This window comes from Hakea prostrata, chromosome 2, assembly GCF_041222555.1.
Source record: "Hakea prostrata isolate BN-2017 chromosome 2, UWA_Hpros_2, whole genome shotgun sequence".
NCBI lineage: Eukaryota > Viridiplantae > Streptophyta > Magnoliopsida > Proteales > Proteaceae > Hakea > Hakea prostrata.
In genome coordinates, this window is record NC_142601.1 from 2392524 (window position 1) to 2418292 (window position 25769).

Here is a 25769-nt window from a genome sequence, read left to right on the forward strand (position 1 = left end):
GGGGTGTTAGGGAAAGAAGAAATTCTTTGTTTTTAAAAAAGTGAAGGAAAGCAAATAAAAACTGGATTTTCTCACATGGACAGTCTGTCATGGCAATGGATTTGCTAATGAATTAATGGTGGAGGTAGTGGTGGTGGTGGTGTTGTTGTGTCTTCTACCAGAAATAGGGCTTCTTCACAACAAGCTCTGTTCCCTTCTCAACTGCGACTATATATCTCCGTGCCTCGACTCCATTTTTTTTTCGTCTTCCTTGACCGAGAGTTAAGACCAAGCTTTCCTGTTCAGTAATTAATGGCGTCACTTCTTGAATCTGGCTGGCTGGTATTGTATCTATTATTATCATTTGCACTTTTACTTCTACAACTGATCGCTTATTCAATTTTCGGCGGTTTTGAGTAGCTGTAGAATTCGATGAAGTTTCTCTTCATCTATTCAAGTTTCTTGTTTGAGTAATGCCGATTCTGTTTGGATTCTCTTCTCTCTTTTCACCGTAGATGACTAAACCTTTGGAAATCTTTAAAAAAGAATAGGCTTTTTATTCGTAGTAGGATTTGATTATTTCTTCAACGAATGTTGTTCGAACGAGTATCCGGTGATTGATTGAATTGGACCGATTTGTTTCTGATTAAGATGTTCCTCCAAATTCGTTCTCTTCTAGTAACATTCTGTTTCAATGGAAGAGGTGTTGGTAAGTGGAAGCTTGAAGACGGTCGCTAATTGACAGATGTTAGTCGTTATTATGTTTCAACTTCAACTAGTGGACTCATGAAAATAACACCTGGACATTCCCCCTTCTTTGTCTTCACATTTAGGTTAATCTGCATCTTGTGATAATATTATATTTTACGTATATACACAATGTCTCCGATTACATTTTGGATTATGTTTGACTCAACTAATGGAATTCGTATTGATACTCTTTTGGTGGATTAACGCATGATGATACTCTCTCTTTTTTGGTTGAAGAAATCATAAGTATTTTGAACTTTTAGAGCTGATATTTATATTTTTGAAATCATCTTCTACGTTAAAGGTCACTTCTGTATGAGGATATGCACTCTGCAGTGATGATTGAGTTTGGTATAGATTTCAGATGTTCTACTTACAGTCTTGTATAATCCAAAATTTCACGAAATGTATTTCTCATTTGATTGTGAGACTTCTTGTTTTATGTGATACAGTACCTAATCACTCATTTCAGTGATTTTCAACTGGCTTCTCTGGGAAGTTTCATTCTTCATGAAAGCGTCTTTTTCTTGTCCGGACTTCCTTTCATATTTCTTGAAAGATCAGGATATCTGAGCAAGTACAAGATTCAGGTACTTACTCTCTTCTCAGATTTCTAAATACTGTCTAAGAAATAATAAAATAAGAGGCATACCCAGTGCATAAGGCTGCTGTTAGTATGGGTTCTGGAGAGAATCATTACGTACGTAACCGTACTCTTGTTTCCACGTCCACCGGGGGCGGGAGCGGTTGTTGCTTCTTGACTCCTGTGACCACCTGGTCATAATGGGGTAATGCTACCGGTGCATGAGGTCCACCCTAAATAAATATTGATTTTAAATGAAGAAAATGGATGGCTTGGTTGGCTCCATGGTATGACCCACATTGATGTGGTTGGAATGGATATGGATATTCCTGGCTGTTTTTAGTATTTACTCTTATTGGCAAGTACTTGTGCTGCTCCTTCCATGAACAGAATAGGAGGGTATTAAGAGGTTGTCTAAAAGAGAATTGTTGAGTCTTGGAACAGTCACTTGCTGTATACTAGTGTTGTTTCTTAAAGTCCTTGTTTATTGTCTCTATGGTTCTGTGCAGTGATTTTCAGACAATTCATGTTTATTAAGCTTTGAAGTGTCACTTCTAGATGAATTCTTCAATCTAAGTTTTAAATCTGTACTCTTACGTGATAAAAAAATGCCTAGTGCTCATGGAAGGTTGTTTGACGTTGACCTGATAGTGCTTTGATCTTTTCGATGTTATACTTCCTTTTATCCAACAGGAGCTGATGCAAACATTTCTTTCATTCAGAAATCAGATTCTCTCTTCTTCATTTTATGATTTTCTCTTCAGCTGTAGTGATACTGTTTACATCTGGATTAGGGAGTGACTTCCATTATATAGAAATTGAGTACCTCAGTTAATCAATTACCATGGCCATATAGTGTGTGTTCATCAGGAGGTTCATTTCTGACTCTCTGTTCAGTAAAATTGGTGTTTCTAATGGTTTGTAATCTATGTCTAGAGCATGTCTTCTTTTTCCTTATTTCACTGCTGTCCCTCTTATTTTCTCTTTCTTTAGGAGTTTTTTTTAGAATCAAGGGAGTTTAAGGTTTTATCACTCTGTTGCAAATACATCTTCACATGTTTCTTAAACTTTCCTGCACGCTATGAGGCTTAAATGAGAGAGTAGATATAACAATAAGAATAATCTTTACTTACTGAGGAACACAAGAAAGTGACCACAAAAAACAAATGTGCATATACGATGTATAAACACCTACATCTTCTAAAGCTTACTAAAATCCAGTTAGAGTTATAGATGAACTGTTGTATGTACTTCATCTATTGATTTCATTAGTATCTCACCAAGGAAAAACTTAGAACAGATGAACCAGGAAAACTTTGACGTTTTGGGAATACTTCATGTATATTGATGTACATAATTTTCCATTACTTACACAGCCAAAATTTTTGAATGCCCAGTTAACCTGTTTCTTCATGACCGCCTAAATATCTGCAAAATGTTAGTTCTGTGGCTTAAATATTGGATATGTTGCTTATGTTATCATAATAGCTGTCTTTTATGTTTTACCCTTCATAATTTTCCTCAGTGGAGCACTGGAGCTCTGAATATGAATTGAAAATTCAACTTGGTGCGAATTTGGCCCAAAAACTAAGAACACAAAGGTGAAAGTATTTATATGAAATTTGACAGAAGGTAACCCAATTCAGGGCCTTCCCATCTGGCAGTTGATTTATGAGACAAGTCCTTCAACTTAGAATGGAGAACCTTATGGAAGGGCTATCATAGTGAAGCCTTGTAAAAAGTTATTCTCCTTGTAACATTCATTAGACATCCTACCTTTAGTTTTGAACTTACATATGAAATATAATAATGAGTGAACAAATATTTTTTGATTCAAGGTACCCTTTCACGAGGGTATTTGTTTTGTGTTTTTTTTTTATAATTTGAACTCGATGAGCAATTGGATATTTGCTATCTCTGCTTACCTGAATGATCTTTCATCCATATCTAATCATTATCTAAGTTGTTAATATCTCCTTTCTTACTACCTTCCCCTTTGCTCCTGGTAAAAATTAATGTTTGATCATGGGTATCGGAAAGCATTTAAAATTTCTTCTGTTCATGTTACTTGAATCCCGTGCAGCCAAATTGATTGAGACATGAAAAGTGATTTATTGTAATCTTGTTGTAAGCTGAGTTGTTTCTCAGAGAATTGTGCTTTATTCACAGACCCTAATGGAGTATTTATAGTACCTACTCAAAATAGGAAAGGAAAAGGGGAAAGAGACCCTCTCGAGTCTTGCGCTAGTACTAGCTAGTGCAATCCTTACAGAGGATCTTTCTCCCCTTTTTGCCCCTGACAACAAAATTTCTAATTTTTTCTCAGGTATTTTTTTCTTCACCAGTAGTGAAATTGTTACTTCATGGATGTCTGGTGGATCATTGCTTTTATTGTAGTTGCAACTTTTGGACCTCAGGCGTCTCTCTCTCTCATGTTTCATTTATGGAAGCTGATTTTAATAAGCCAATTTGAACCTGCATTTTGTTACATGAACTATGCAATCCTACGATAGTAGCAGTTAGCAATCCCCTGCTGATCAGTTTTATTAGTTGGAAAACACAAAAAATACGAGGAATGTCAGAATTGCTTCTACTGTACAGACTTTCAAACATAGCCTATAAGTACCTTCTCAGAAAATTAGGGTTTTTCTGGCTCCAACTTAAATATTTCTGATTCAGAAACTCAGAGATATCTTTTTTGTTTGTTTCTATTAATTAGGGATACTCTTGTACCATCAAATGTTATATGGTTAAGCCTTGTCCCAACTAAATGGGTTCAGCTACATGAGTTCTTACTTCCCAGTCAGCTTTGTTTGAGGCCATACTAGATACAAGACCTAAGCTATAGCATATCCTTTCTCACCACTTATCTTTAGGTTATCTTAGGTTTGCCCCTAGTTCCTCTACTTCCTACAATTTGTATTATGTCACTTCTTCGGTCTGGGGCTTTTAAGGGCTTTTGTTAAATGTGGACGTTGCTCATCAATCAACTTTCTTGTAGCTCATCATTTATTAGAACTACTCCTAAACCAGCTCTAATATGATCGTCATTACTTTATCCTTCTTAGTTATGCCACTCATCCATCTTAGCATCTTCGTTTCAGCTACAATGAACTTACCTATATGATGTTTCTTAACAGCCCAATACTCTCCACCACACATCATAGCTGGTCGTATGAAGAGCTTGTATAATTTTTCTTTGAACTTTAAAGAACGTAAATCACAGAAGACCCTGACGCACCTCTTCACTTCATCAACCCCATTTTTATTCTTTGGGAAACAATATTTTCTATATCACCTTTTTTATTTATGATTGAGCCAAGGTACCTAAAGTAGTCTCCTTTCTCCACCCCTCATCATCCATTTGATCACAACCAAAGTTACACAGTAGATTTCCTGTCTTTGATCTACTTAGTTTAAAGCCTTTTGATTCCAAAGTTTCTTTTTATGATTCTAACTTGGAATTAATTTTAACTTGTCTCTCATCTACCAAAACAGTATCATCAACAAAAAGCATACACCAAGTAACCTCATCTTGAATGTCTTTGGTTAAATCATCCATTATAAGTGCAGATAAATATGAGCTTAAAGTTGATCCTTGATGAAGCCCAACTCTTATCTGGAATTCACGTTCTCCCCCCCCCCCCCGGGTCTTGTACTTGTGATTGAACCATCATATATATCGTTTACTATGTCCACTTATTTACTTACAACATTTTTTATTTTAGTACTTGCCAAATTAACATTCTTAAACTCTATCATAAGCTTTTTCTAGATCAATAAATACAGAAATATATGGAGTTCATATTAATAATATTATGTCTTCTATGTTAGCGGAGAATTGAGACTAGTCATATAACTTGGGTGAATCTTTGATGTCCAATTTTGTTTCTGTTTCTTAGACAACACTTCTCAAATGACCAAGAAATGTTTTTTTTTTTAACTGGTTCATTTCATGTCTTCTGCTCTATGTTAGGGGTGAGACTAATCATATAAGTTGGGTCTATCTTCGATGCCCAATTTGTTTCTGTTTCTTAACAACCACTTCTCAAATGACCAAGAAATGTTTTTTTTACTGTTCATTCCAAAAAGTTAAAAAAAAGGATCAGCATCACGTACATGTCCTGACCCAAATGTGTTTCTATAAAGTACTAAATGCCAGAAATATTTTTCTTAACATTGTTATATGCAGCCTTAGTTGGCTAGACTTCCATTGTTTCTTATTGTTTATATAGTATACAAACAACAATGGTAATATATCTGCTTTTGTCAGAAATATTTTTCGATTACCAAGAGATGCATTTTTCTCAGCATTTCCATATGCAACTTTAGTTATCATAATTTTTGTTGTCTCTTATATGTATTATACACAAGCAACATGATATGTGGTATTATCTCTTCCGTTCTTAATAATATTTGTTTACTTCAAAATTTTCTCTTATTTCATGAGCATAGTTAGTGAAATCAGAATTTTGTCTTTTCATATGAATGTCGAATCACTTTCATGGATTGCTAAATGTTGACCCCATCTGGGTAGGAACCTCTAGGAGATCCCTTGTGATCAAATGTCGTGGCTTTAAAGATATCAAAGCTTTATTGATGCTTTAATCTCTGATCATTATTATTATTATTTTCTTTTTTGTGGTAAGGTAGACAATTCAGTGAAGTGCTAATGAGAAATATTATGTGCTGCACCTGGCCATTACTAGTACACATCATAGTAAAACTCAATTTTATCAGTAAAACTTAGTCTATGCAATCTTAAAATATAGATGCTTAGGAATCCAACCCCTCCCCACTTTTCCAAATGCTGGATGCTGTAACCATAGTTATTGTAATATTTCTTGAGCCCTTTGACTTACATACTGAAATGCAAATTGCAGACTTGGATAGAATAAGACTCTTCTCATCAACACTGTAGTATTTTTTGTGCTAGGGTTCAGATGCATTAAGATTATATTGAATTTCAACGTAACATTAAATCATATATATTTTCATCTATGAGATTCATGTAGCTGATCACATTTAGTTGGGCTAAGGTTATGGTTGTTGTTGTAGTTGTAGGCTAAGGTTAAATCGTGAATATTAAGATTCTAATCATGGTAGTTCGGTAGTTCCCCACTTTTCCATTATTCTTTTCTGTGATGTATTACCATGCATTTTTATGGTGTCGTGTTTGCATCTTACATGACCCTTGTGATCTGACTAGTAAATTGCTGTTATCTGCCAGACCAAAAACAACACCACAGCTGCTCAGGAGAAATGTATTACACGCCTATTGTTGTATCATGTCAGTGTGAACTTGCCGCTTATGATATTGTCCTATCCTGCCTTCAGATACATGGGCTTGCGAAGTACTCTACCATTGCCATCCTGGTATTTTCAGGTCCTTTAGATGCTAAATTTTTTTATATCAAAGATTTAGGCTCTAATCTAATGCTTCTGTTGTGTCTAACTGAGCTGTATCAATTCCTTTTTTGTGTTTACAAAATCTTCAGTGTTCCATGTATTTTAGAAAAATTATATTTTTCAGGAAGATAGCTTTGCTGCAATTAGGTTTCATCTATGCTTTTGTTGTTTCCGAATTAACTGTATCAATTCCTTTTTGGCATTGACAATCTGCAGTGTTTCACTTATTATATTTTGCAATGTCCCACTAGAAGTTATTCAGAAATTTTATTTATTTTCAGGAAGGTAGTTTTGCTTCAAATACTATTCTACTTCATTCTTGAGGATTTTGTTTTCTACTGGGGCCACAGAATTCTGCATACAAAATGGTTATACCAAAATGTCCACAGTGTCCATCATGAGTGAGTACTACAGCTTTTACCTATAACAAATTCAATGGCAATGGAAGCTTTGTTTCTATTCTATCTTTTCTGCCTAACATGTTAACTTTTGTAATGGACAGATATGCTACTCCATTTGGACTGAATTCTGAATATGCTCACCCAGCCGAGATATTGTTCCTTGGCTTCGCTACCATTTTGGGTCCTGCTATAACTGGTCCTCATCTTATTACTTTATGGTTATGGATGGTACTAAGAGTCTTGGAGACAAATGAGGCACATTGTGGATATGATTTTCCGTGGAGTCCCTCAAACTTGTTTCCCATTTATGGGGGGTGAGTTAAATGTCTCTTTGTCTTGTTGGTAGGTGAGAGGATTCTGCTTTTTGTCTATTATTCTCGCTCTGTGTGACATGTTTTTTCTTCCTGATTTTGCAGTGCTGATTTCCATGACTATCATCATCGTTTACTTTATACCAAGTCTGGAAACTACTCTTCAACATTTGTTTATATGGACTGGTAAGTTATTTTGGCCTTTGTTAAATATTCATTTGAGTTGAAATGGATTCTTCAAAATTTTGTTTGAAATTCATGTATGACTCAAATATAGAAAATTGGAGAGCAAGGGTCCATGTTGCTGTCCCCATTTAGTTGAGATAAGGCTTTTTGTAGCAGACAAGCTTTGTGGAATTGGGAATCTTTTCTCAATTCATAAAACGATGTTTAGCATAAATTTGTGAGAATTCTTTTTGTCATACAATTGGAAGTAATCAATTAGCTCAATTGCGTTTATTATTTCATGTTTTCTGGTAATTCACATCTTTTTGTTTACTTGCAATCTGTGTACTTAATAAGCATGTTGCCTTAAACTTTTGAAACTTGCTTAATGGCTGATTACTAAGTTTGAATTTCTAATATACCAGCAGTGTTAAACTTTTCTGTAATTTCGTAAAGCCCAAGAAAATGAAATTGTTTAGGTCTCCCTCCACCCATCCTGGTCATTTTTTCTCCCATATAATCAGCAACAGTATTTTTCAAAATGTATGGGTGTAATAAGAGTGCATGCAATATACACGTCAACTTAAATCAGTGAAGGCAAGGAGGCCTGCATGCAATATAACCCACATCAACTTAAGTCAGTGAAGGCAAGGAGGTTCCTACCCCCCCAAAAAAAAAGAAAAATGAAGGCAAGGAGGCCTGTGAAAGTGAGCATGCAAGAAGAAATGTGTAGAGGAGAATCATGTTGTTTAGATTAAAGCACGGGCTGTGACCCGATATATACATCTGGTCTAAAACACTTGTCAGAGCTACTCATTTCATAGGGTATGTCCTTGGCCTTCATGGGAATGGCATGTTTTTCATCAAAGGTGCTTTTTGTTGAGAGTATAACTTAATATAAACTACTCTATCACAATCAGATAAAAAATTGTGATTAGAGACCTATGGAACCCAACTGTTGTTCTCCTTGCTCTCTTTATCATTCTATTATGTTTTCCTCTCACTTTTCTGCCCCTCTTTCTTCTCCTTCCCTTCTATTCGTTCCTTGTTAGGCCCTTCAGGGTAAAATATGACTGACTAGCCAATAATGGAAAAAGCTTGGCAATTGCATGTTGCTCTTTCTGGCCCTGCAGGTATTGACTACAAGCTATGGGCTCTTGTTGGACAACTTCCTTGGGTTTGAAATGTCTGTAGTCAAAATAGGTTATGCTGTAGCAGTAGGGTGGTTTATCAGAAGTCTTGGGGATACAAAAAGGCTATGTCTCAGCAAACAACCTTAGTAGCCCTTACATCTTTAAGTTTTACCAGATTGGATAGAAAGATTGGTAGATGCTCTGCCATTGAATTGTACCATTGGGATATAGGAAGCAGCTTTATAAATCTTAATTTGTCTCAAGAATGCCATAGCACGCGTTCTAATTATTGCCCTTTGTCGTGGTCTCCTGGTAGCCGACTTCATTTGGTTGGAATAACTTTTGCTCATCATTCCTTCCTTCTTGGGGCTGAGGAGCGGAATAGGCTAAGAATGATATGTATGAGAGCATTTATGTGGTTTTGTGATGCTCTTGGGTATAGAATGCTTTTCACAATTAACTTTCATGGGATACAACAATAACAATAAGCCTTTTCCCAACTAAATGGGGTCGGCTACATGGATCATTGCCTTCTAGTTAGCTTTATTTGAGGTCATACTACCATGCTAGATACAAGGCTTAAGCTATGCATATCCTTTCTCACGCCACTTTTCTTAAGGTTTTCTTAGGTTTGACCCTAGTTCTTCTAATTCATTCAATCTGATTAAACCCCTTTCCTTATAGGGGCATTTAAAGGCCTCCATTAAACATGGTTGTGGTACCTGAATCGACTTTCTCGTAGCTTATCTTTTATTGGAACTACTCTGAGACCAGCTTTTATATGATTCTTCTTGTTTTGTCACTCATCCATCTTAGCATCCTCATTTCTGTAACATTGAGTTATCTATATGATCCTTCCATACACACCTATCCTCTTCTTTAGGAGACATCATCGTCTATACCACCTACTTTACTTATGATTGAGCTAGGGTACCTAAAATAATTGTTTTGTGGAATCTCCTTCTCATCAAGTCTCACCACCTCATCGTCTATCCAATCACATCCAAGAGTTACACACTAGATATTCCATCTTTGTTCTACTTAGTTTAAATTTTAAATCCTTTTGATTCTAAAGTTGTTCTTTTTGATTCCGACTTGGTGTTAACCCCTACTTATGTCTTAGCTACCAAAACAATATTATCATCAAAAAGCATAACCAAAGAACCTCATCTTCAATGTCATTGGTTAAATTTCCATTATAAGTGCAAATAAATTTGGGCTCAAAGCTGATCCTTGGTGTAGCTTAATTCTATTTGAGAATTCACCACCTTGTCCTCCTACCGTTCTTACACTTGTCAATGAATCATCATACATATCTGCAACTATGTCTACATATTTACTTGCAACATTTATTTTTTCTAATACATGCCAAATTAATGCTCTATCGTAAGCTTTTCTAGGTCAATAATGTCCATATAAAGATCTTTCTTACACTCTGTATCTTTTCATAAGTCTCCTAATAATGTACACAACTTCCATTATAGATCTTCTAGGCATAAAACCAAATTGGTTCTCGGTATTAGTGGTTCTTGTCTCAAACAGGTTTTAATTACTCTCTCCCATAATTTCATAGTGTGATTCATTAGTTTTATGCCTTTGTAGTCATTACAATTTTGAGTATCTCCTTTATTTTTTGTAAATTGGGACCACAATGCTTTTCCTCCATTCATCAAGCATTTACCTTGTGCTCATAATCTTATTAAATAACTTGGTTAACCAAGCTTGCCCTTAGGTTTTTAGGCTCTTCCATACTTTTATTGGGATTTTAAGAAGGCTTTGTGCTTTGCCTACTTTCATCCCCTGTAGAGCTTCTTTTACTTCGAAGACAATTCTTCGTATATATGTTTGAAAAATGGTGCTATAACAAATGGTTTAATCTTTTTAGTCATAGATACCTGAAGTATGTTTATGTAGTACGTTAATCTTAAAAAAAAAAAGTTCGAGAAATAAACTTCTCATATCTTCTTGATGTCCTCATGAATCATGATGTACTAATACTTTACCATCTTTGCGTATGGTCTAGATATTTACTCTTCATGTCCCTTCTTTTAGCCATCTTATAAAAAGTTCTTTCGCCTTCCTTTGTTCTTTGCTTATTATATATATTTTCATACTTCTTCTCCCTTGCTTCTCCTACAATTTTTATAGCTTCATTTGTAGCCAACTTGTACTTTTGGAGATACTCTATATCAAGGTTTGAAATTTCGTTTCTACTAAGTGTTTTGACAAGTTACTGAAATTTCAGCGAAACATGGTACAATTTCAAGTGATGGTTTTGGTGGTTTTTTAACCTGATTTTTGGTTTACAACCTAATTTAAGGCCAATAAACACAATTACAATCTTCTTCTTCTTCTTTTTTTTAACTAAAACCTAACACAAATTGGTGCTTTTATTCACACATGCCCAGCTATATGTGGATGGAATTGAATTGTGTATTTTTGCAATTCTAAACATGGATATACAAGAAAGCATTGGAACTTTTACTAAAATGTGAAAACAAATATTGAGAAGAAGTCAAATCTCAATTACAAGTTACAAATTACAATTACAACCCCTTGAAATTCTTGAAATTTCACTGAAATATCGAAATCTCGTTGAAATTCAGTCAATTTACTCAATTTTGTTTCAGTAGGTTTGAGACTGCTGAAATTTTGCTAAATTTATTACCATGCTCTACATCCTTAGTCTTTTTCCATGTCTTAAAGCTAGCTTTCATATTCTTAATGGTTGTTTGAACCTCACCATCCCACTACCAAGTTTCTCTAAAAGAATGATGCTTTCCTTTTGATTCACTAATGACATCTTTACCTTTTTAATACGTCTAGTCATATTATTCCACATCGTATTAGTGTCCCCCTCAAATTCCCACTTTCTCTGTTTGACTACTTAGTGGAAGATTTCAAGCAATCTCCTTTTAGGTTCTACCACTTTATCCTAGGATAGTTAACCCCACACTTTAAATGAGTTCGTGGAGTGAGGCACACATCCAAAACCACTAATCTATGTTGTGTAGTTAAGCTTTCTCCTAGTATCACCTTGCAATCCTTGCACAACAATCTATCTGACCTTTTAGTTAGGAAGAAATCTATTGGCTTCTATAATGCTCACCTTTGAAGGTAATTAAATGCTCTTCTCTCCTTTTGAAGTAAGTATTTATGATAGATAAATCAAAAGCAATAGCAAAATCTAAAACTAAGATCCCTTCCTTATCTCTCTCCAAAATCACATCTTCCATGTACACTTTCATAGCCTCTTTGATCTTTCCCAATTTGTCTATTTAGATCCTCCTTCTTTGACAATCTTTTCTCCGTGATGAAATCCTTGCACTAACTCATTCATACTTTCCCAAAGTTATAACTTTGGACTTTCATGCAGTCCTACTTGAGTTGCCTACGCGCTGATTATATTTTGATCTCTTTGTCCAATACAAGCTTGATAGTTATAATCCTATCGCTTAATGTTTTAACCTCCACCAAATTGTTCTTTAAATTTATCCACTATTATGCCTACTCCACTATTATTGCTTTTATCTGCAGTGTACCAAAGTTTAAAGTCATCCAACTCCTTAGTTTTTTCCCCCTTACATCTAGTCTCAGTTTTCCCCCTATTCCATTTAGTCTCTAAAACAAGCTATATTAGTCTTTCTTTTCCTTATAACATCTATTAATTCTAAGTGAGCCTATTAAAGATTCTATTTCCCAAGATGCTAATCTGATTCTACATTTTTGGACCATCTTCTTTAACCACACTCGTCCACAGTTTAGGAATCCTTACCTACTTATCACCACATCCGAGCATCGACATGGCGCGTCACTTATAGGGGATGCCCTAGCTAATGCTTGCCCACTTGTCACTATACCGGGGCCGTAATATAGTGCATTACATATTTTGTCAGGGAATGCCCTAGTATAACTTTTATCATTTAAAGTTGTTGGATCCATGTAAAATTGGCTTGGCTGGGTGTTTTTTCTTTTCCGGGTGCAGGCTGCCAACTTGATGCACGAAGCCTTGTCCTTTACCCGGGCTTGGAACCGATAGCAAACACTAGCAAGTTAAACTGTTTATCTATTTTATTTGATTTGGAATACTTAATGGCTGGATGTCACATATGGATGATAGCTTGGAAATGCAGATCAACTGAAGTTAAATTATTCACCCGAAAAAAATAGAAGGTAAGTTGAATTATTGACCTGGGTAAGAAGAGAAAAAAGAAATTATGTTAATTAAAAAAAAAGGGCCCAAATGCCAAGGATGTTGGGTTTAGTCTAGCCACCCAAACACAGCCCTTTCATGGAAATTTGACCAACATTGGACAGTTGAGTTAAATCCCAAAAGACAATTTGACTTCTTAAGGAACCAATACAATGGGGAGAAACTCATTTTGTAGTTGCTGTTACCCTTATCAAGCAACAAAATGCTGGGTTGTGCAACAATTAACTGATAAACCATAGATAATTGACAAGACATTTGTTTTTTGAAGGCATCTTGTAGGTAGCTTTCTAATAATCTCTTATGATGGGTTGCTAGGATGGGCTTTATTGATTTGGGTTCCTTCAGACTATCATCAACCCTGGGCTTTACTTGCAACTCTAGAGTTGCTGTGCCATGTTGTGCTGATGGTTAAACATGCATATGCTCAATGCTGTACTAATATGCACTGCCATTTGAAGCCCAGTTGAAATGTCTTTATTGACCTCTTTGACCAATCAATAGTTGGCGATTGCATCTGTATTATCTGGTTTATACCACAAGACGATTAAAATTGGAATTTGGTCAACCCAACCAACCCAGGCTGTGAGATTCAAGCTGGTGAAGTGCTGGGATTGAATAATTGAAGCAGTTCAGTTTTTTTTTTTTTTGTATGACTCGTGACAGATCTATTAAAACTTTTGTTCGTGAGGTCATGTCATTTTGGGTCTGTCCAGAGAGTTGAGCTTCCACTCAGCACATTTTATGGACTACTAAATTGGTTTTTCTCAAAAAGACTGAAATAGTTATGGTGTCTATGAACCATAGGTGTAACTTCCTGCTGGGGCACAAATATAGCTAGGATTCAGCTTTGGATAATTAATTTTGAATGTTCAATGACGTATATCAGAAGCAATCTTTGACTGCTCAACTTATGGTCTCTACAATTAGGATACACATGCAATCTCACTTGCAGATTGCATGTGTTGAGTTGATGAATTTTGTTCGACGAGGGTCATTCTGTTGTTACTGCCCAATGCCCAGCAATTTCATTTGGTTCAATTTGTTGGTTGAGAAACATAAGATGGACGCATGGCTCTCGTATTAAACTTGGATCCTTCGACTATAGATACTATAGATGCCTTGCAATAAACTGTAGTTCAACATGTTTATTATGCGCTGGTTGTACTTACTGCTCTTTGTTTTATGTCTTTCAGGATTTTTGGTACAGACAAGGGTTACCGAAAATTGAAGGCACTTAAGAATGATGAAACTGAAGCTGAACAGAAACAAATGTAGCACGAGAGGTTTTTGACTGGTTTGATGTCCGAGAATAGGTTTCTATGTTTAAGCGCATCTTGAATGTCTGTCCAGTGCCAAACGTGCATTTTATTTGCTTTTTAATTGGTAGAAGGCAAGTTATAATTCTAGGTGTGCGACAGTGTGGAAATCTTCGGAAGGAATTGTTGTCAGCAAGTTGAGCTTAGTCTAGCCAATGGCATGAATGAATGAATGAAGGCTTTTTCTGCTCTTTCATTAACCCTTCTGAGGTGACTCGTACAAATCACATGGAATGTGAGACCTATTTTTCAGCGATGGTGATTGAAACAAGTTCGTCAGGACCTCCGATGAACTAAAATATGTAAAAATTTGTGGAGTTTTTTTTATGGAAATAAATATGTTTGTGGCAAGTTGAATAGATGGATACAGGAAGACTAGAAATGAATGGGAAAGAGAAGGGAACTGCAGAAAATAAAAGCAGTCATGAGTTTATGTTTTCTCTCAATTGGTAAAGGAATTGAAATTGCAAACCGGAACGTTTTACTTTTGCAATCGTTACTTCGCATGGTTGTATTACTTTCAGGGGAAGATTAGAAAATGATTTCTAAGTTATTGAAAGCTCTCTCTGTAAAGTTGGGGAAACTCAAGGTGACCATGCCACGGTTACTCTAACTAGTTTCAGTAATCCTGCCTTCTCCAAGACAACGTCTTTCATTACATTTTATGTGCCCTAGCCAGGATTCTCAGTGCATTTGTGCTGGTAGAAGTGTCATGGTTCCCCACTCTCAAGATGGCTTACTGCTACCTGTTGTTTGTGGTCCATCCCTCTTAGTATCTTACTCAGAAGCAGGTGCATACGCCGTGGGCTGATCTTGGCCGGTAGACATTGCTTATGACATCTTGTGATTCCTTCCTGGCACAAGAAAGCTTACTGCTGGTGTTGCGTTCAAATTTGACCACTGGAGTGAACTGCAATCAAACCCTAGAGGTCGGTCTAAAGCCTGTTCACAAGAGACGAGGGTTAGTGTGAGCCGACTTGGGTGGTCGGGTAGTCTCCTTTGAAGAGTTAGCGAAATAATTCGTATTTGGTTGGACATTATATTACTTACTAATGGGGTAAGTAATTTTATTTATAGAAGTAACTCAAGTGTTTTACATAGATACGACTCTTTGCAATAGTCACAGGTAGTTGAGATGGGACTCTTTACAATAGTCACAGGTAGTCGAGATAAGACTTTTTACAACTAGGTTGAGAAAGTATAGGGTTTTCAAATTTGAAATTAACTTTTAAATTTAAAATTTAAATATTTGAAATATCTAGATGGATTTTTGTTGGACTCTTTTGACATCCCCTCAAAACTATTGGGGGGGGGGGTACCCATGGTAGTTTGGATCAATGCTCTAGAAAGATGTATGCCGTCAATCCCTTTGTAAAGATGTATGCCTCTGCTTCTGTGATCACATGAATTGAGCTGTGAGAGTGTTGTTGAGTACTAGGTCTTTGACAATGTGGTGGTCAACCTCTATTTGCTTTGTCCTAGCATGCATCACTAGATTTGTAGACATTTGAGTGGCTAAGACGTTATCACAATTGATAAAAAAAAATGGCTTGAGAACCTAAATATTGAGATCTCGTAGTAGATAGGATAGCCAAAGAATTTTAGATGTTGTCACAGCTTTGACTTTGTATTATGCTTCTGCACTAGAACGTGATACTGTATATTGTTTTTTTGGAAGACCATGAGATCAAATTACATCTTAAAAATGTACAAAAACCTCCAGTGAATCGGGTGTATTTGGACATCCTACCCAGTCTACATCTGTATAAGCTACCATGAGATTAACTTGTGTAGGTTTGAGAATAACTCCTACTCCAATTGTATATATAACATACTTCAGAATTCTTTTGGTAGTTTGGAGATGATCATCTGCCGGTTGGTGCATGAATTGGTATACTTGATTGACTACATAAGAAATATCTAGCTTGGTGATGGTTAGGTATTATAATGCGCTGACTATTCTTCGATATTCAGTGGGATTTCCAATGATGCATCCGTTGTTGCAAATATTTTGGATCTAGAAGCAACAGGAGTGATACATGGTTTTGCAGATTTTTTTTTTTTTTGGTAACCCACAAAGCTCCCTGATCCAAAGGGTAGAAATCAGCCAACAAGTCCTACTGGTAATGGACAAGGCCTTCGAGCTAGAGCATAGGAAAAAACATTCCCATCTCTGGGCAAAAAGCAAACCTTACAACTCACAAATTCAACAAATAAAGTATGAATGTCATAGACAATAGATTCCAACTCCAACTCTAGTGCCTGGTCTTCTTCTTCAATAGCTGAAACTAAGCCCATAGAATCCGTATACATTAGGATCTTGGTGTATCCATTGACCCGGGCCCAACTCAAAGCTTGCCTCACTGCCATGGCTTCCCCACATTTCACCTCCACGACTTCGGCTGGTTCAGATTCAGCATGAAGAACCAAACCTTTATGGTCTCTAACCACAAATCCCACACCACCCTTGCCTTCCTCTAGCGAGCAGTCATAGCACAATAGAATTTCATCCATTTGAATTTTCACACCTTCCAAGCTCTGCTGTGCTTTTTCCACCTCTCTTTGTTCATCATTAATAAATCCCTTTGCTGCCCAAAACTCAGAGAATAGTTTAGAGCTTTTCATTATCATCTCCTCTGTTTGGCCTTTTCCCATTGAACAGTAGCTCATTACGAGCTAGCCATATAGTCCAACATGTGAAAGCAACTCTTGCTAGTAGTTCTCTTCCCCTACTTTTTGTTGGAGTTCTTAACTTTGTCCATCTCTCCATGATTCCTTGCAATGATTCTTGTTGTCCTCTCCTTGTAAGGAAGTCCAAATTACTACCAAACCAAATGGATTTTGCTAAAGGGCAATTAAATAAGATATGGTTAACTAATTCCACATCTACTTCACATTTTCTATAAGAGTATTCCACTTTCAACTGCCTTTTCATCATTCCTTCCCCAGAAGCAACTCCCTATGCACAAACTCTCCAAAGAAAATTTCTAATCTTTGGGAGAGTTTTACAAGACCAAATACTCTTCCACACATCATTGGGCACATCCTCCCATTGATGTCTTCGGGAATAAGAAGGGGTAGAATTCATGCGGTTGTCTCTGGCATTAGATATGCAGATTTTGTATTGAAGATGCCATTTTTTGCTTCTCCCCATACCATTCTTTCTTCCCTTGGGAACATGGAAATAGGAATTTTTTTTAATTGCTTCCGCCTCCCTTTGACTAAATATTGTTTCCAGTACCTCCTTCTTTCACGTCCTCCCTGGTGGGTCTAGTAGGTCCTCCACCTGCCGAAAGCAACAACCCACAGGTTTGGGTGTTCTCACTTTAAATCCTAGAATTGATGGTATCCATTTCTCCTCCTAGATTTCAATAGAGTTACCTTTTTCAACTTTCCACATCAACCCTTCCTTCAATACCTCCCTTCCTACTAACAAACTTTTCCACACCCATGAAGGTGATGCCCCTTTCCTAGCCTCCAAGAAACTACACTATGGGAAGTAGATAGCTTTGATAAACATAGCCCATTGAGACTCAAGTTCACTCCATAATCTCCAAGCTACCTTTCCCAATAATGCACGATTTTGTAGGGTACAATCTCTTAGTCCCAAGCCCCTTTCTAGATCTACACAACCTTGACCAAGAGACCCAATGGATCTTTTTTTCTTCTTCCTTCCGGCCCTAGATACAATTTGTCATAGCCTTCCTGATTTCTTCATGGTGGGATTGAGGTAGCACAAAATGTGAAGTTGCAAACGTCGACATGACACTGCCATGCTCACGAAATCACCCTACCTCATTGATAGCAATGATTCTCCACCCCTGATCCTATTTCCAACTTCTCGGACTCTCTAAATACGCGCTGAAACCCCTACGAGGCAAACCTAGATACTTAGAGGATCCTTGTCCTTGGGGGAACTTCATAACTCTAGAGACCATTGATTTAAATCTTCTTGATGTATTTGGGCTGAATGTGATTGTAGACTCTTGAAAATTAATCGTTGACCACGCCTACAATAAAGCTTGCCTTCAACTATTCACTGATTCAAGTAACTGTAAAGCAGCAACACGCAAGAGAAGGTGATAGGTGGGGCTCTTGATTTCACCCCGAATGTCATGAAATAGACTGGCTCCCTCCGCTTCTAATATAATAGAAGTAAGTACTTGTGCACACAATATAAAAATGAATGAAGATAACGAGTCTCCTTGTCTAATGCCCCTAGATGAAGTAAAACCCACTCCCCACACAAGCATATTAAGAAACAGACTTTATCATCCAACAGCTCCACCCACTCAGAAAACCCATTAGACAAACAACGGAAAAGGCCATCCAACCCATATCCTTTTCATTGCCAAGCTCTATCAAGTTGATCTAATATTAGCCCCCACCTCTTGTTATCCAAGTGATATTGGGCCTTTGCCCCAAATCCGAAGACGACTATTAACAAAGTTCTTGAATGACTTCATATCTTTGCCACCCTCTCTATTACCTCATTATTTCTCATGCCAACTTAGATGTGAGTTAAAGTCCCTTACACAGAGCCAATCAGTGTTTATATATTTCCCAAACTCAGTGATCTTCTCCCACACGGCTTCTCTTTTATCTTTTGTTGGTTCACCATAAACACATGTAAGGTAGAAACTCTCAAAATTCGGACCTGATACTTTACAATCAATGAAATGCTTCTCAGCTTGCTTGATTTCCACCTACAAATTCTGCTCCCAAAACAACCATAGGCCACCTGACTTACCCATTGCTTCCACAACACAACTCTATTGATACTTAAACCTCCTCTGTATCTTCCCCATCTTCTCCCTGCTACATCTTGTTCCCTCCATGTACTTCCTGGTGTCGTTACAAATCCTCCATAAAAAACTTGCATCTGTTTTCTTCGTGTCCCAAACATGCACAATAATAACAAAAATTTAGCAATTTTTCAAATTTAATCACTACGGGAGTTTGAGATCTAGTTGTTTTCTTCAAGTTAATGAAGAATCTCAAAGGTTTCCTCACCACCACCTTAATCCTAACTCTGGTATATTGAACCCGATTTCTAAATTGCACACCTTCCACTATCATCGCCTTCTTTGGTTCTCCAATTTTCTTTGCCAACACTTCACAACATTCATATTTTTTAAGTCTAAAGTTGGTCCATACATCTGCACCCAAAATTCACAGAAATTGAAGCTCCATATTTGTCTGGAGTTCCATTTCTCTAAGATCAACAAGTTTCCTGCCACTTGCCATGGCTTTCATTGATGACATTGTTCATATCCCTAATGTGATGAAAGTGAAACTGAAATCTGAGTTCATCCATCGCCGTTATTTAAACTTCAAAACAGGGGTTCCAAGCCTTCTTTAGCCCTTCAAAGTTCGAACACAGCCTACTGCCTAAATGGCTTTCCTTCCATTACAAATCCCACAAAGGATGTAACCGTTTGTCTTTGCTGAGCTTTTCCTTTCGCATCATCAATTGTAACGTCATCATCTGAAAGGTTATTGTTATCCTCGGAGACCGTTGGAGCAGGGGAAGAAGATGGTGTACTGGGTGGTGATGGTGAAGGTGTGTGTACTTAGCTGGAGATGAAGTAATCATTAAGGGCTTGGGTCCAAGGCGCCCTTGCATCCCTCTTCCTCCTCTCCCATTACTCGTCCGCATCCTTTTCAAGCTCCAGAATTGGACTGCTTGAGGTGATCTCCGATTACTTTAGAACCAAACTCGCTTCACACGCACAAGGCGGAACCAAACACACGCACAAGGTAGAAAAACGGTTTTGCAGATTCCATTCTAGTGGTTTGAAGAAGATCTAGTGAATATTTATTTTTGGATAATAAGATGCCTGCAGAATCATGCTTTGCCTCAATATCTGAAAAAAATAGTGTAATGAACTTAAATCTTTGGATGATATTATACTAGTACCATTAACCTATAGGAAGAGGTGAGTGTGAAGATAAATGTATAAGTTGATCTTTGATGGAAGCCTTAGCCAAGCCAAGCCCCTCATGCTTAGTTCAAACATAGTCATACCTGCTTGTTCGTCGCCAACAAATAGAATAAAGGTGTCATCCAGGGGAATCACCAACCACCCAGAATTTATTGAGCACTGCTACTAAAAGAATGAAAATTAATTATTGCTACGAATTATGTGTACTGTCCTTCTATTCATTGTTTGACACCTGTTTACTTTTCCTTTTCAAAAATCTTACAAAATCCTGAATATGATCACGCAATCAGAACTTCTGGTGGACCCCAGATATTATTATCATACTAAAACCAATTATGTGGGACCCCCAAATTTTTGAGGCGACAGTTCCTGACAATGGCAAAAAGATTGAGAGGTTCTGAATCGACTCTCCCATGATGATATAAGTAATATAAAATTATCAATTCCTTCAAAATGCAAGCATTTCCAACTCATGCTTTCCTTCTATTCTATATAGTGTATTGAAGAGACTTTTGTTTACCAAAAAAAAAAAAAGTATTGAAGAGACTTTCAACTCTATATCATTAGCACTTAAAAGAAATCATATCATTCTTTTTCTTCCTATGGAAGAATTATATCATACAATAGGTTAATTGAGTGCATGTGTGAAATTCTTTGACTCTTATATCGTGTCACATTCAAAAAGTTCGGATCCCACATTCACATGGGGAGAAATTTTGTTCACTCACATGCTAAGTTTATGATATATATCATATCTAAAAAGCAAAAATCCTTAGACTCTTATATATTAATCATTGTTTGTAAAATAAAAATAATCGCAAGCGCAAAGTATCGTGTAGTTAACGGATTGATTTCAGGTAGATATGCCATTTAGAATTTAATCTCTTAATGATAATACGAGAGTGCAATGATTTAAAGATTTTAACTAATTAAGATCTAGGGAAGGAGAATATAATTATAATTACTTTGACTGTGGACCTTTTACCGTAGTTTACATTCCACCGATCAAGGGAAGCGGATATTAGAGAAAAAAATTATAGAAAGAAAATAATCAAAGCAATAAAAGGAAAAGGAAAACCTTAACAAAAAAGAGGCACAACTGTAGGCATATTTAATCAAAGACCCAGGGGATGGAAGAACAATAAATAAATGCTGAAAGTAAAACAAAATTTCAAATATTTGCTTAAATCTTAAAAAGTCATAAAATCTGCAAAAACAACATAAAACCAAGGTAACTCCACTCTAAGTGTGTAAAATGCATGCTTTATGTCCTAAGATTTCACACATAAATGTGATCATCAGTCACATTAGTGCAACAAATTTTAGCAAATGCCTCATGCATAATATGGTATCTTTAGAGAACGAGAATTGAATTGATTTTCATTAACCAACAATAGACTCTTCATATGTAACTACTTTCGTAGAAAAAGCACAGACAAATTTCACTGGCAACACATATTTATCATATATCCTTGCACCATAAAGATTATCTCAAACCATAGTGATGTCAAGCGGATTTTTGTTCGCGGCAAAGCGGATATCCTCCGCGCACTGCCGCGAACGAGACACCTGTTCATTAAATATCAGACGATTAAAAATAAAAAGTGGGATATTAACCTATTTTACACTTTAGGTTTTAAGTTTTTAAATTTGCAATCAAAGCCCACCCTCATCGGGCTGTTCGGCTTACCTTCTTCTTCCTCTGATTCTCTCATCAAACATGATTTGGATCTTCGATGCTCCTGATGTGGAGAAATTACGATTTGATTTTTTTAAAAGATATTCTGAAATTTCCATTAGAGATTTACCACAACGATTTGATTTTTTTCAAAGATATTCTGAAATTTCCATTAGAGATTTACCACAGATGCCAAGCAACTGAAAGGCCTGATTTTGAGCAACTTGGAAAGCTTGGTTTATCTTTGTCAGTCTAAGGTCAGATTTCAAAGATTTGGCCTTCTTTCTTCTTTTCTGGATGATTTGCCTTTTCAGTTCTTATCTCACCGATGGTCCCTGTTTGTCGTAACTGTGACCATGATTCAATTAAACCAAACGATGAAGAGATTAAAAAGCTGCAACGAAATCCTTCTCTGTTGTCTTTTGCTGTGTCGGCTGCTATCCCTTCTCTTTTATCTCCTCTTCCCCTGTACCCAGAAATCCTTCTCGGTTGTTGGCTATTGGGTTTCTTCTCTTTGTTGCCCAGGTGAAGATACAGGGTATGGACAAATCTGCTGCATATCCATGGCTTTGAAACTGCAGTTGATCATATTCTTCATCTTTGATCTAATCGCCCTTCCTGCTGAGCAACGTATAAAATTCTCAGCATCTCGAAGATCCAAATAAGGTTTGCTTGACGGAGAATTAGAGGATGAAGACGTAAGTCGACGAACAGCCGTTGGGTTTTGATTGCAAATTTAAAAACTTAAAAACTTAAAGTGTAAAACATACATTAATATCGCTTTTCATTTATAGCCATCTGATATTTAAAGGACAGGTGTAGCGTTCGCGGCATTGCGCGGAGGATATCCGCTCTGCCGCGAACAAAAATCCATGTCAAGCCCTCTTACAATAGGAATGCAATGAGCAAACTATGATGCTTCTGTTTCGAATCTCGATCGTTCCCCTTGACGGTTGTTAACCACAAATTATAGGGGGCTCATAGGATTAGGTGATGAAATTTATATTTTTTAAACGTTTTACTATTTTTTATGTGTAGACCCGCACATAATTTGTGGTTGTAAAGTTGTCAGGTGAGTACAGAGTGCTCCCTTTCATGGAAGAAGATCCACTCCTCTTAGCCCAAGTGACAACATCAGGGGGGAGTGGTTTTCATCTTTAGAGATCACCGAAGGTATGTTGTTTGGAGCCATATCAATTCCGTGCTTCTTGGCAAGTAGATCAAGCTCCCCTTGACATTTTTTTGGTTAAAGGCAATACTCAATGGATTTAGAAGACTTAGAAGAGGGTTGTTATTCTCAGTTGTTCTCTGTAAATGCTAGCAAATGAAAATAGGTTTCCTTATTATAACATATCAGCTTTTCCACACACACCCAAATTGCAACAGTGACTTAACAGGAAATCTCCACAACCAAATCTTTTGAGAAAATTGTGATTTTTTGATATTTTTAAACATTTCTTTTTCAAAAATTTTTAAATTTTCTCTCAAACCCTCTTTTTATGTCATTCTGTCAAAAGAATAATCTGGCATTTGGTTTAAATTAAACAAGAAAAAACTAATACATAAGATCTGTATAATTAAATTTTCAATAAAAGGTATACATATATTTCCACAATCAAAAAGAAATGCGCAGAGATGACGGAATTTCCATTTTCCAGTATTCCATCTCTGTTGTGAGATCAATCACAGTAACCACCCTCCTCTCTCTCTCTTTACTTTTGCTTTTAGCTTTAGGACAAGCATTAACCTCAGAAAGAGTGCCCTTTCCCCATAAAGTTAAAAAAAAAAGAACACTAGAAACCCTATACTGGGAACAGTGAAATGTACATCTCGGTGTATGAATCAAGTAAAAGAAAAAAAACATCAAACAAAAGTAATTAAAAGAAAAATAAAAAGCAGCAGCAGCACCTGCACAACAGCAAGGAACGTGCAGCTACGTGTCCTTCTTAAGGTTAATAACGACAACACTGACGTTGTCCGTACTATGCCTGGCGAGAGCCACCTTGGTGAGTAACATGGAAGCATCTGAGCACACTCGGTCGGAAGTCTCGCCGGCGACACCCTCTTTCATGGAGTCGCCACCGTTTCCCGGTGACGGAGGAGGTGATGATGGAGCTTCGCCATCAAGGCACTTCCTGGCAATACAACAAGCCATGTCGTTCGACAACACATCCCATAACCCATCGCTCCCCAGTATAAGACACTCGTCCTCGTCCGTCCGATCTGTTATCGTCACCTCCGGTTCCGATATCACGTACGGCTTCAGATAGTTGTCTCCTATCGCCCTTGACATGGCCAGTACCCCAAGAACCCTTGCTCCGTCCCAGTATATAACTCGGCCGCCGGCTTCCTGAATCCGAGTTAACTCGTCCGGCCGATCAGGCTGTGAACCAGATCAATCAAGACCAAAACACAAGAAACAACAAGTTCAAAATCCAATCAATGGCAGCAGCAGCTCCTAACATCAGTTTGGTTTTTAATCGAAGAAATTAATGCGCGCAAAATGACGCAGCGACTACACGGATCTACTATTCTATCGTGATTGGGACCAGATGACTCCGGTTTTCGGCGATTGAATCGCGAAATCCACAAACAGTTCCCGTTCCGCTTCTGACTCGATTTCAAAGAACTGTTTTCATGGCAAACTAAACCCTAGATTGATGAACTCGAACCCGCGTTGATTCATCTAGGATACTTTTTCTTTTCTTTTTCCTTCTTGGTTTGCTCCAAGAATGGAGACGATGTAAGATCTAGAGAAGTTTGTGCAGTTCAGTTTGAAAATTGAACTTCCAACGTACGTAAGGATTTTACAACAGAAATTCAAAGAATCTTGTATTCACCTTGTGATCAGAAGAGAGTGGAATGGCTTTACCACCACGGCTGAGTACGGCACGAGAATCACCACAGTTAGCGACTATAATCTTATCCGGAGTGACGATTGCAACCACTGCAGTTGATCCTACAGCATCGCACTGTGGAGTTTGAAGCTCGCACCTGCAACTCGTAATAGGTATATCGGTACTACATTCTGACACCTCTTTGTCCATGCGATAGAAGCTTTTCTCCATCGCTTCCTTCCATTCTACCTCCCGGCTTTCCAACTCTTCTTTCACCAGCTGGTGCAACCGTTCTTTACAAGATTTCGCCACCTACACAGAAAATCAGATAAGATAATCATCAGGTCTGTTCAGATTTCTTGAAGGAAGAGATTACTGAGGAGGATAGATGTAGATCTGAGCATACATGAGAACATCCGTGGCCATCGTAAACGCCGAAGAAGTGCAACTCCGACGTAGTTGGCGCATCTCGCCTGCAAAATGAGGGGTGAATAGACACTGCGTCTTCCATGTCTCTTCTCCGGCCACAAACAGAGGTCATACCGTACTTCGGACGGTCTAACAATACCGGCTCGACATGGACGGGAGCTGCAGAACAGCCGGCGATCGAGGTCAAACAAACCGGCGAATCGAAGGCGATGGCGTTGTCTACCGGTGAATCGCTGTCCACCTTCAAATCCGAACTTCGTTCAAGAATCTCTGAAACAACACCACAATTCTCAACTGCGTTCTCACATTTACGTGGCGATAACTCTGGAAAAACGTCTAGCTTCTGACGTTTTAGTCTACTTTCGTCCGACGGTACGGCGACGCCGGCGATGAACTTGAACCTGCGAATCTCCATCCTCCGACGCCTTGCTTCCCTTGGAGCAGGCTCGCAAGACGCCGTTTTGTCACTTCCACTGACAACACCACAGCATATTTCCGCCATTAATGCTCTCTCTCTCTCTTCTTTTCTGCAACTAAAATCGAGATTCTATAGGAACTCTATTAGACTAGAGTCTAGACTATCAAGAGAGAATAAGAAAATTTTCAGTTACAAGAATTGT

General features: G+C 37.5%; 2 protein-coding genes across 2 annotated transcripts; one reads left to right on the top strand and one right to left on the bottom strand.

Moving 5' to 3' along the window:
- On the top strand, positions 1-14793 carry LOC149023245 (methylsterol monooxygenase 2-2-like). The gene is made up of 7 exons (XM_089143800.1): positions 1-321; positions 1182-1319; positions 6543-6688; positions 7003-7122; positions 7224-7436; positions 7539-7619; positions 14138-14793. The coding sequence occupies exons 1-7, from the start codon at positions 292-294 to the stop codon at positions 14217-14219; spliced, it is 810 nt and encodes a 269-aa protein (XP_088999926.1). The 5' UTR covers positions 1-291; the 3' UTR covers positions 14220-14793.
- An 8646-nt stretch (positions 14794-23439) lies between these two features.
- LOC149023246 (protein phosphatase 2C 37-like) lies at positions 23440-25769 on the bottom strand. The gene is made up of 3 exons (XM_089143801.1): positions 25127-25769; positions 24724-25032; positions 23440-24266 (listed from the first exon to the last, which is right to left on the bottom strand). The coding sequence occupies exons 1-3, from the start codon at positions 25649-25651 to the stop codon at positions 23817-23819; spliced, it is 1284 nt and encodes a 427-aa protein (XP_088999927.1). The 5' UTR covers positions 25652-25769; the 3' UTR covers positions 23440-23816.